The following is a 12741-nucleotide window of genomic DNA, read 5'->3' as shown; positions in this document are numbered from 1 at the left end:
TCTCCCATCAGTTAGGTTGGCTACATCCTCTTCTCTTAGCTCTCTTTCTGAGTTTTTGCTCTGTTCTTTCATTTTGGCCCTATTTCTTTGCTTCAGGCTTCTGTTAAGTTGTAAGGGGGTGGGGCCTTCGATATTCACCTAGGCAGAGCAACCCTCCTTGCTGCAATGCAGCAGTGCTGTGGGGAGGGGCCAGAGAGGAAACAATGCAGCTCACCTGCTTAGCTCTAGCCCCACTTTTCAATGAACCCTTGTTTGAGTGTGGGAGTTTCTTTCACTGTGCCAACCGCTGTACTCCACAGAGAGCTCCGAGTCTCAGTTTCCTGTTCAGGCAGCCCTGTGCTCACAGTCTGCCCCCTTGCCAGGAGTTCTCTCAGCCAGGCCCCCGCCTAGCCCCACATGGCTTGCTGTGGGTTCTTTCCGTCCATGCATCTTACTGGTCTAGTTGGTCTGGTTGACTATTTATTTAATTCCTTGGTTGTCAGAGTTCCATGCAGTTTGAATTTCTGGCACTTCTGGTTGTTTATTGATTTTAGATTGACTGTTATCCTCCTTTTGGTTGTGTGAGGAAGCAAAGGGTTTCTACCTATGCCTCCATCTTGCCCAGAACCAGTTTTTTGTTTTATATTTTTGCAATTTTAAATTTAGTCTATACAGAGTCTAAAGCTTTTCAAAGGAAAACTATTTATAAGTTCAATTAAATATAAGAATGGAATTCATTTTGATAGTTTTAGGATCTTTAGTTTCTTTAAGATTTTATTCTCTTAATTTGTGGACTTTTCAGAGGATTAAAAAAGATCACTCTCTAAAGTATCTTTTCTGATAAAGTGAATAAGTGTGTGATTTGAAAAATGATTTAGAGCATGTGGGTTTTAACAGGAAAGATTTGTTTTCTGGCTTTTACTCAGTTAAGTAGCTATGTTTTTGTTTTGTATTTCTTTTTACTTTGAGTGAGATGTTTCTTAGAAATTAGAGAAATATGTGCCGTATTTGTTTTGTCCCAACTTCTAAGGACCTGAGAAATAAATTTAGGGTTCATTGCCCATGCATATATTCTTGTCTGATTCAACACACAATTGTTTTTAGATCATTAATTGTCCTTTTTATTCTTTCTGGGAGTAGTAGCCAAAAATGTAGGGTAAATATTCATGTACGTACATCTATATATGTATGCACACGTAAACCAGACACACTATGTAAACATGATTTTTCAAATTTCTTTTAGCCAGCAAATGGAATCTTCTTGAGCATGTTTTTAATTGTTTTGCCATTGGAATCCATGGCTCATGGGCTCTTCCATGAATTGGGTAATTGTTTAGGAGGAACATCTGTTGGATATGCTATTGTGATTCCTACCAACTTCTGCAGGTACAGTATTCTAGAATGTAGTAATTAGTAATAACTACTTGACTCTTAACATTTTCTTAATATGATAAATACAAATTATAGATGAGTTTTTCAAAACTATAATATTTTTAAAATACAATACTATTGCATTTTTTTACTTATCCCAAGTTTAAAAAGCATTTACTCTCAGTAAGAATATAATCTTCAGGGTTCAATTTAATTGTCTTTTGGATAAATGTGATTAGCTTATATTTTGCTAGAAATGAGGAAATATTAATGGATTTTCTAAGTAAACATCCTACCCTTTCTTTAGAAAGGGATAATCTTGTTGGGAAAATGTCCTGTGAAACAATATGGTAAAATGTAATACAATGTACGCTGGACTTGAGAGTCCTAAGTCCAGATTCTGTGTTACCTTAGGCAAATCATAACTTCTTTGAACTTCATTGTCTTTATTTAAAATATAAATTATGGCACCTATTCTTCCCATCTCAGAAGAATATTATGAAGAGCTAATGAGAATATGAGTATAAAAATACCCTGCCCCCTGAATAATGTCATACAGATACCAGGAATTCAGAAAATTGGAAATAAGTATGTGTGTATAGTGTGTGTCTGTGTATGTAAATATTGTTTGTGTATGTGCATAAACATATATTTGACTTCAGTTTCACTTCAGAATGATTTTTGATTATGTGGTATATCTCTCTGAACCTATAATTGTTGACAAATTTTAATTATTTTTTTAACATTGTTAAGTACCTTTGAAATAGGAAAAAATGAGTTCTTTGCCATTAATTAATTCTGATGGGCAAGTATTCATCATACTTTCCTTGGGGTGAGGGGAACTTGAAACCAAAAGTTTTTATCTGATTTTTAAGTATGTGACATAAAAACCTCAGATAGACTGGTTTGTATTATTTTTCTCCATGTTAAAGCTTCATAAAAATTTGAAGATTCTCATGAAAAATAAAATATAGATTTAGAAGGGTTCCATAAAGAAATATGTAATAACTCTGCAGGAAGAATATGTGGAAAAAGTAATTTGCATTTTAGTTTTATATTCTTAAAATTTTTATTTATACAGTCCTTTTTTGTGATTATTAAATGAGTATGGAACAAAATGTTGTATTGTTGTAATGAAAGCTAAAGTCTTATGTGAATGTAGTTTTTTAAATTCCTGGTAGAAATTACTTGGCTAGATAGGATTGATGAGTCTCCCCTTCCAGCTCAATATCGATAGTGTTTTGATTTTAATTACTTTATTGTTGTTCAGTTACAGTTGTCTGCATTTTCTCCCCACCACTCCCCACCCACCCCAGCCAAACCCACCTCTCTCCCTTGATTCCACCCTCCCCCTTAGTTTTGTCCATGTGTCCTTTATAGTTTTTCCTGAAAACTCTTCTCCCCACTGTCTCCTCCCCCTCCCCTCTGGCTGTTGTTAGATTGTTCTTAATTTCAATGTCTCTGGTTATACCTTGTTTGCTTTTTTCTTTTGTTGATTACTAGAGTATCACTTCACAGTTGTTTGAGGAGTAGACGTAGGTCTTCAATTAGTGTTCAGTAAGATATGGCAGTTGGATGTAAATTTTAATAATTTATTAAAATGCCATTTACTAATAGGTAATATCTCATAATTTATGTACCTTTGGTTAGTAAAACTTGAGCACAACTTTATAAAGACTCCTTTTCAATATAGAAATTAAATAAATATACAATTTAAAATATTGCTTTCATACTTTATTAATTTTTTTCTCAAGAAAGAAAAGTTTTCATGATGGTCCCCACCCTTGTTCTCAAAATACATTGGGGGTAGAGTTAGTATAATTTTGTTTTTAAAATGCCTAATACCAATCATTTGGTGAAAAGATAGGAAGAAAGGACAAAGAACAGTAGTACTGTCTACATTTGGAGATCTTTTTATCCTAACTTTCAGTTTGGTTATTGCTTTATCGATAAGAAATATATATATATTTATTATAAGAAATATAATTTTTAGAAACTAGAGTTCCACTTTTAACACTTAATCTTAGCACTAGGAATTTTAGAAAGGATATTTTTTAAAATCCTGCCATTTAGTTAGTAACTATTATGATTCTTAGATAATTAATTATAAATGAAGGATAAAAATATGGTACAGAAGGAATACTCCTTAAACACCAAAATAACCTTTTTTTTTCTTTCTTCAGTCCTGATGGACAACCAACACTTCTTCCACCCGAACATGTACAGGAGTTAAATTTGAGATCTACTGGCATGCTCAATGCTATTCAAAGATTTTTTGCATATCATATGATTGAAACCTATGGATGTGACTATTCTACAAGTGGACTGTCTTTTGATACTCTACATTCCAACTGAAAGCTTTTCTTGAACTTCGGACTGTGGATGGACCTAGACACGATACATATGTTTTGTATTACAGTGGGCACACTCATGGTACAGGAGAGTGGGCTCTTGCAGGTAAAGTCACCTTTGGCAATTTCACTTTTGTGAAAATATACCAATTGTGGAAATCTATCCTTTACACTGAAACATTAAATTTTCAGAATTCTCATTTTTTTCGCTTTACAGTTTACCAAGTATAACATATGACTGTTTTTTCTTTCTCTAGCATAACTATATAGCATAATTTTAGCAATCTCCAAAGGTTTTGAAAATTATGGCTTATATTTGTGGGAAGAAAAAATCTGTTTGATTTTCGACTTACAGTCACTTTCCCTTCAAAGTATTTTCAGAATTATTAAATATAGTAACACTTTTCAGAAGATGATTAACTAATTTGATTAGTGCTTTTAAGTCTCTAAATGTTATAGATGCTGACTCTAATAGTCTTTCACATGCATGGTTTTATTTATGTTAGAAAGCTCACAAAATTTTAAACAGCAGGCAATGTGTGGTAATGGGAAAAGCACTAAGGTTAGGAGACCTTGATTTTGGTGCTAATTTGCCACAGTAGTGTTATTTTAGGGAAGTTGCTTAACTTCTGTTAGCTTCACTTCTCTCATCTATAAAATAAAAGGGGTAGTTTAGAAATGAGATCTCTCTATATTATATGTAAATTTGTTTTGTTGCTCTCACCAACTAGAATAGTCACCCTGTAGGTTTTGTGAATCATTTGCCTAGCACCTAGAATATAGCCTGGCATGTAGTTGGGGATCCTTAAATAATTGGTAGATGGATAAAATCATTGAATGAATTGTGAAAAAGAACAATTTTTTTATTTTAAATTAGAATAGTTCTTTTAGGGATAATTATATCCTTTTTTCATAAATATTTACATTATACCAAGAACATATACAAAAAACTATCATAAAATGTAAGTAGAAATAGATACTCAGATCAAAGAAAATATAAACAAAATATTATAGAAGGGGCAGAGGCAGAACTGCCAATACATGAACTCCAGAAGTAAGGAAATAAACTTGATGTTAAAGTAGAGATGACTTTAAACATCATGGTCTCAATAATTTCATGCCAGACTTGTAACCAGGGCTTTATCATAAAGAAAATTATTTTTGTAATTTTTTGTGTCTGTAAATAAATATTGACCACTTGATGGCTGTCTAGGAGTAATAACAAACATTTATTGGGCACATTTGAAGCACAGCTCCTATGGTTTGTACTTTGTACACATTAGATTAATCCTCACTTGACATCCTTCAGGTAAATAGTAACACCTCTATCATTTACATTTTTCAAACATGAAATGAAAGGTAAAAGTGGTTATATAACATATATTGCTTATACTACTAATAAGTGAAGAACCCTGATTCAATCTCAGATCTGCCTGGCTCCTAAAGTATATTTTTCCCTATTGTACCAAGTTCCTGCCAAAGGCAAAAAACATGAAGATAGAGAAATGGCATATTCTGGTAAGTAGATGTTTTTGTTAGCATGGTTCAACTATTAAAACTACTTGAATATAGCCCTGGCTGGTGTGGCTCAGTGGATTGAGCACTGGCCTGCAAACCAAAGGGTTGTTTGTTCGATTCCCAGTCAGGGCACATGCCTGGGTAGCAGACCAGGTCCCCAGTGAGGGGCGCATGAGAAGCAACCACACATTGATGTTTCCCTCTCTTATCCCTCCCTTCCCCTCTGTCTAAAAATAAATAAAAATAAAATCTTTTAAAAACTACTTGAATATAATTTATAAGATTACTTTCTTGACCTGAACTTTTTAATAACTTAAAATAGAAAACAACTCTTTAACCTTTATTACTTTATTCTAGGTAAGTGTAGCATTCCATGTACTTCAGAACACAAGAAAAATGTTGTAGTAACATTTTTAATGTTACTTTAAAAATCTTTAGAGAAAGTAGAATTTCAGATCTAAAAACAGCATTGTTTTGTTGAAAATTTACCGTAATACTTATGATAATAAACTTTTCAAATGAAATAGAAAATAAAGGCATAATTTTAGTGGTCATGCGCATATCCTTAGTTATTTTTAAGTGTTATACAAAAGTAATCTTATTTTTTTCCTTTAATTTTATTTTTATTTTCATTGATTTTAGAAAGAGAGAAGGGAGAGAGAGAGCAACATTGATTTGTTGTTCCACCCATTCATGCATTCATTGGTTGGCTCTTGCATGTGCCCTCACCATGTATCAAACTTTCAACCTTGTCATATGTGACCATGCTCTCACCAACTGAGCTACCCCGCCAGGGCCATAAGAAAGTCTTCTTACTTTAAAAGTAGCTTATTGTATTTTTTAGGAAAAGGGTTTATTAATATAAGTTTTCAAAAGTATGCATTTTTCTTAAATATTACAATTTATTTCAAGTATTTTTAAAAAATGGCTTTGGAGTAAATTCTAGATGGACAGTTTACTAATATTTGTGTCAGCTTTTTCTTTCTTAGGAATAATAGACACCAGGATAGTGTGTGTGTATGTGTGTGTGTGTGTGTGTGTGTGTGTATATAAATCTTGTTAAATTTTATTCACTATCAATTAGGAGTAATTTGTGAAGACTCAAAAACTCTAAAGTAATGGTGTATTTAGGTAAATGTTATATTGTGGAATATTTATATTTTTTGAAGTCTTTCACCAATACGTTGACCATCATGGAATTCCTCTATTAGCCATGAAGATTTGTTCTTATTTGTGTAACTTTCTATGTCACAGACTTTATAGTTTGAAAGTAGAGGGGGAGAAAAAACGAGGAACAGATTTTTGTTCAGTAAATCAGTATCTATATACTCTCACAGCCTTAGGCATCTGGCTTACTTGGTAACTAGGTTGAACTAGGCAGAGAGGCTAAGCTGTCTTTTCAGTCAGTTTCTGCCCTAGCCTTCCCCAGACAGCCCTCAAAGTCTGATTCTGCTTCAGAAGTAGTGTTAAACCAAGTGACAAAGAGCTCTGAGCTCTGAAATTTTTAATAGTTAGCTTTCTAAAAACTTTTAAAACAGGAAACATCATAACTGGATTTTACTTGAATTAGCAAGTTAAGAGCAGGTCCATAACCAAATGTCATTATGAGAAGAAAAATATATTTGCCCTTTATCCCATACCTTTACTCATAGTACTTTTTAGAATATGTAGTCTTCTTTGCGGTGGGTGCTCCGCCTGTAGTTCCCCCCCCACCCCCTGCCGGCCACCACAGATGAGAATAAGTCTACCAAGACATGATCTGCCTGGGGAGGAAAGGTGGCCAATCTCTCAAAGGAGAAGGGCCAGAAGCCTGTTCCTCAATGGGGTTTATTGGGTTCCTTTACACAGAAATTCAGGTAAAGCTCATTAATCATTGCCAGGCAGTAAGGATCAAACAATAGATAACAAAGAACTCTGGGGGCCTATTTTGAGTCAGGGTCAGATAGTAAAGAGCTGTAAAACCTTGAGAAACAAACTTACTTCTTGCTTGGGTTATCATTTAATTGAGAGCGTTCTAAACAAAGCAGGTTTCACAGGATTTTACGTATTCTTTCTTAGGCCTGATCACCCAGGGAACCCGCCCTTTTCAACACAGGGCTGTACCACCCTCTGTCATTGTTTCAGGCTTAAGTCAGGGCAGGGGAAGTAAGGCAGTCAAGAGATGAGGAGATTTCTTGCAGACAATGAGGACTCAGGCTTTGTCAAAACGGAGGGGTGAGGGTATATCACCCCCTTCTGCTGTAGCCCCCAGAGTCCTTCCTTGGGGGCCTCCCATGAGATCTTGCCTGTCTTAGGTCGTTCCTCCCCTTGGGGAATCTTACCCGTCATCAGCTAACCGACCAAGCATTAGGAGCCAGTTATAGATGAAGTAAAAGGAGCGGAAGCGGCACTCCTGCCAGGGAGATAAACTTTTGTCTCCTTGGTGGCTTACAGTCCAAGATCACTCCCTCAGCCTTAGCCTTGGCTGGGGGTTACAGCCTCTGAAACCAGGCAGGGTGGTTCCCAACACTTCTTACTTATGGATTTTCATAATTTGTAACCTACTATTTTTGCCTCTTTGCTTGAGGGTAAAAAAAAACGATGGTAATGATCAATAGAAATACAGGATGGGGCAAAAGTAGGTTTATAAACGTGAGTACGTGAAACACAGAATTTCTATTCTTATTTATTATTATATTATTTTCCATAGTAAGAACTATAAAACCTACTTTTGCCTTACCTTGTAAATGAAAAAATATGTAGATAATCTGTAAGTACTTTATCAAAGATAAACAGAGCCTTAAAAATGCAATCTTAGTTACTTGAACTGCATTCGATTGCTGTTATCTAGGATAAATGTAAGTGCTTTTGTATCTGGGCCAAAAGCCAAATGAATTTTCTTCAGTTCATAGGAGAAAGCAGACAAAACACGAAAAGATAGTTTAAAGAGGTTGTATATAAGAATTAGTGTAGAATGTGCTGAATAATATTTATTGATGTAGTTGTAGAAGGCAAGTTAGATAGTGATGTTTTGTGGCAGATGGAATTTGTATAATGGCTCCTGTAATCTGTCATTCTGTGATCTCTAGAGAAATTTAATAAAATTGACAACAATGAAAAGTTAACATTTCACCATTTTGCAAAGGTATTTTCAGGAAGTATTTGTGAAGCAATCCATTAGTAATATGTAGAGACGATGCGTTGAAATAGTGCCTCTGAGATAGATGCATGTGTTTTTCATTTACAGAGCTAAAGAATAAGAGAAATTTAATTATTCATGAAGAATGTGGTACCTTGATTCAGAGGTTATATTACTAATATAATACAAATTATAAAGGATTCTATCTCATTCTGGTATTAACATTTTGATAGTTTAGGAAGGAGGATGGTTGCTCTTGGTTAGAACTATGTATTCTAAAGTTAGGTTTAGGATCTTGTGCAAGTAGACTACAACATGTTAAAACTCTTTCCTAATTACAAAAACAACATATTCAATGTAAAAACTTTGGGAACACATAGAAAAATATAACAAAAACCACCTGAAATTCAAATACCCAACAATAACCACTGCTTTTTTGTAGATACATTTCTCTGTCATATGTTTTTTTCCTAATTTTATAGCTGATTTTCTCATTAAAATTTCTTTATAAATATTATTTTACTATAAACTTCCCTCATGAGTTGCTACTATAGTTTATTTCCATTCTCCTGGATGTTTTAGATTTTACACTATCTCAGATAGCAGAGGGAAGAAGATCTCTTTATATGTAATAATTTGTCTTAATCTCTGCTCTTTCCTTAAGATAAATAACTAGAATTGGGATGATTGTATCAGTATACCACTGACAGCCAGGACTAGGGTGAGGTGAGGATAGCAGTGGCCATGAAATTTAAGAGGACTCCAGAAACAAATAACATAATACTTTAATGTAACATTTAAAAATCAAAATTAATGGCGGGGGGGGGGGGGCTATCCACAATGAACCGCATAGAAAGCCTACTATGCTGTAAGACAGGTTTCTAGGTCAGATTTATTTACTTTAGATTTTTCTGAGTAAACTTTTAATTCTTTGTTTTTCAGGTACAAAATTGATTTTAAAATAAGTTCATTCTAAACTTACTTTCTTTTTCATTCAGTAGCTATATAGATAATGAGGATAGGTAACCTTATTTTATCGGTGGTGTACAACAGCATTAGTAAACTTTTCTGTAAAGGGCCAGATATTCTATAAAGGGCTTTGTGATCCATAAGGTCTCTGTTGCAACTACTCAGCTCTGGCACTGTAGTTGAAAAGCAGACATAGTCAGGAATACAAATTAGTGTTGTTAATGGAAACAATTACATTAAATGTATATGTCCTATAATTTTCCCATATCACAAGTACTATTTGTTTTTTTAAAAAAAGATGTTTCAAATATGTAAAAATATAAAATTAATTCTCAGCTCTGAGTCTATATCAAAACAGGTAATGGGCTGGATTGGACAACAAGCTATATTTGCTGCTTTGGATGTAGAATATAAGCATTCCTTTGTAATTATATATTTTCACCAAAGTTAACTTTATAAAAATTTTTCTTAGTATATTGTAGCATATCCTATTTTTTATGCAAGTAACAAGGATAGCTGTTTTTTAACCTGAAGTTGAAAGTTTGTTTTTAAAATCTTCTGAAAAGATACTTTGAAATGAAGTCTCTATATTTTTACTCACATATTTAATTTTACAAATTTAAAGAAAATACACTTAAGCAAAAGGGAATTCTTATTAAGAGGCTTCAGAAATTACTATTCTATTGAATTTTCTTTTGTTTATAGGTGGAGACATACTGCGCCTTGACACACTTTTAGAATGGTGGAGAGAAAAGAATGGTTCCTTCTGTTCCCGACTTATTATTGTATTAGACAGTGAGAATTCAACCCCCTGGGTGAAAGAAGTAAGAAAAATCAATGACCAGTATGTTGCAGTGCAAGGAGCTGAGATGATAAAGACAATAGATATTGAAGAAGCTGACCCACCACAGCTGGGTGACTTTACAAAAGACTGGGTAGAATATAACTGCAACTCCAATAATAACATCTGCTGGACTGAAAAGGGACGCACGGTGAAAGCAGTGTATGGTGTGTCAAAACAGTGGAGTGACTATACTTTGCATTTGCCAACAGGAAGTGATGTGGCCAAGCACTGGATGTTACACTTTCCTCGTATTACATATCCACTAGTACATTTGGCAATTGGTTGTGTGGTCTGAACCTTTTTGGATTTGCCAAAGTTGCTTTAGGTGCTTGAAAAGATTAAAAATGAGTTGGTTTCTTCCTACTGTGCTGGACACAGGACAAGGCTTCAAACTTGTCAAATCTTAATTTGGAAGCCAAAGTAGAATATTAGTATATCGAGAGTTCATACTACCATTTATCATTAATTTGCCATTTTTTGTACATTATATTCTTATTTTTGAAAAATATCCTGTTACTTCTGTAGCTTGCTTTTACTTCTCTCAATTATGGTATGTACGATGTTTGGAATAACCATTCTTTCATATTAAAAATATGTGGAGATTAAAAAATTCTGACTGTAAATGCATAAAAGATGTTAAAATAGCAGTGCACTTTGAGAAATGTTTGCATTAGAAATAAAACACTTGCTCATAGATTAGAGGTTGTAGACCAAACAATTTGTTTACTATTATAAGAAAATTATGAATGTGCTTACAGAAGATTATTTTTGTGAACAGTAGGTTTGAGTCCAAGACCACTTGAAGAATTACAAATTCTTTCTTTGGAAAGAAAAAGAAGTTTACCTGGCATGCATGCAAAATTTGCTTATAGTCCATCTATTCAGATGTCTAGGTGTAACTTGTTACCAGTGTAGCAGGTAAGCACAAATCACTGTTTAGTTCAAAACATTTTTTATGTTGGTAGTAGTAAGAGGCTAGAGCCAAAAGTTGCTCCTTCATGAATTGTTGGGGGCCTCTGAAAGTACTGAAAATTTTAAGTGTCTTTCTCAGGGCAACTTTTTTCTTTGTCTGTTTTTTTAATGAGCAGTGTTTTCAGCTACAAATTCCTTCCAAAAAAATTATCTTCCTTTTCAAAAAGTAATCCTTAAATTTAGCAATTTCTTATTGATTTAGTCTATTTTCAGTATTCAGAAGTTATTTTGATCTCTATAAATTTAAAGTTCTGAAGTTCTAGCACGAACATTATTTTAAAATCTTCGTGATAATTTTTTTAGTTAAGGTAAAAAGATTGACAACAGGTATATACATGTAATGTATTATGTAAAAGTGTATTCATATTAACAATTTTAGATAAGCGCAATGGTGTGGTTGTAATTGTTAAAACCTAATTCAGTGTTTGGACTGATTAAAGCAAGCATTAATCAGATCAGGACATCTTCAAAGAGCTAATTTACCTCCTATTCCTTCTAATAATCCTTACATTCTAAATTTTTATCTCTGGGAAATAGCAAGAAGGGAATATAATTACATTGGGGAAAATCTAATCTTTGCTGTTTAAATGGTGTCCCTTCTCACTCAAAGCCATTTCTCCAGTCTCAGAGACACAAAATAATGCTTCTACCATTTTATGACTGGTGACTTTAAAACTGAAGTTTTAGTTAGGAAGAAGTCACTAAGTGTCAGGGAACTTGTATTCCACTATCTATGCAGCATTGTTATAGTCTGATTATTTCTGTGTTTTGAATATGATTTTCCTAATGCTTTGAATAAAATTTTTTTAAAAATTAATTTTCCATGTAATGTGTAAGTAACAGTTATTGCATATTTTAGTATATTACAAGTGATGGTAAAAAAAAAAAAATGTCCATGCATTAGAGTTCATGGTTGGTAGTAGGTTGATTTGAAAGTTTCTTGGTTAAGTATCTATATCAGTATCATCCAAATGAAATATTATGGTGTTTTTATTATACTATTCTGAAAAAGTATAGCAGGAAAGCCAAATGTTAAAATTATGAACTTATAACTACAAAAAAAGTTAATGTTAAGTAAATCCCCCTTTAAATTTCTGAGCCAATGCTGAGCAAATTAGCTTTTATTAAAGTATATGTCTTTACTCTGAGAAAGTCAAATATAGAGGTAGATGAGAGAGAGAAACCCCCAAAAAGTAGGATTTGTTTATAAAAATTGTATATTCTTACATGTTTAAACTTCAGCCACTTTCAGAGTATTCTCCATTTGATGTGCAATACACCTATCAAGACATTTTCTCCACTGCTCAAACAGTTTTTGAACTAATGATTTTGATGTCTTCTAGTGTTTCTGCCATTTTTTTGTTTGTTTCCCCTCTTCCACATCAGCAAAGCGTTTTCCTTTGAGGACTTTTTTATCCAGGGAAACAAAAAAAAGTTGCTAGGGGCATGATCAGTCAAATAGGTAGAGAGACTCACAGGGGTCATGCAGTTTTTGGTCAAAAACTGCTGAGCAGTCAGCGCAGTTGGTGTGGGCAATTGCACTCATAAATTACCCATCATAAAATGAGCAAACACGTTGAAAGAATCTTCAACAAAAAAACCACTGAAGCCAAAAGCAG

The 12741-nt window shown here is 33.7% G+C and overlaps 1 protein-coding gene across 1 annotated transcript in view; it reads left to right on the top strand.

Annotated features, from left to right (window-relative positions):
* Positions 1–11939, top strand: part of TMEM168 (transmembrane protein 168) — a 76004-nt gene extending 64065 nt beyond the window's left edge. The window contains 6 exon segments of the mRNA XM_028525320.2: positions 1223–1365; positions 3534–3697; positions 3700–3807; positions 10012–10422; positions 10425–10445; positions 10448–11939. Coding sequence (XP_028381121.1) covers positions 1223–1365; positions 3534–3697; positions 3700–3807; positions 10012–10422; positions 10425–10445; positions 10448–10557 — 957 coding nt within the window. The 3' untranslated portion in view covers positions 10558–11939.
* The last annotated feature ends 802 nt before the right edge of the window (positions 11940–12741 follow it).

This window comes from Phyllostomus discolor, chromosome 10 (genome assembly GCF_004126475.2).
Source record: "Phyllostomus discolor isolate MPI-MPIP mPhyDis1 chromosome 10, mPhyDis1.pri.v3, whole genome shotgun sequence".
NCBI classification, from domain to species: domain Eukaryota; kingdom Metazoa; phylum Chordata; class Mammalia; order Chiroptera; family Phyllostomidae; genus Phyllostomus; species Phyllostomus discolor.
Note: the sequence above shows the minus strand (reverse complement) of the source record. Positions and strands in the feature narration are given on the sequence as shown.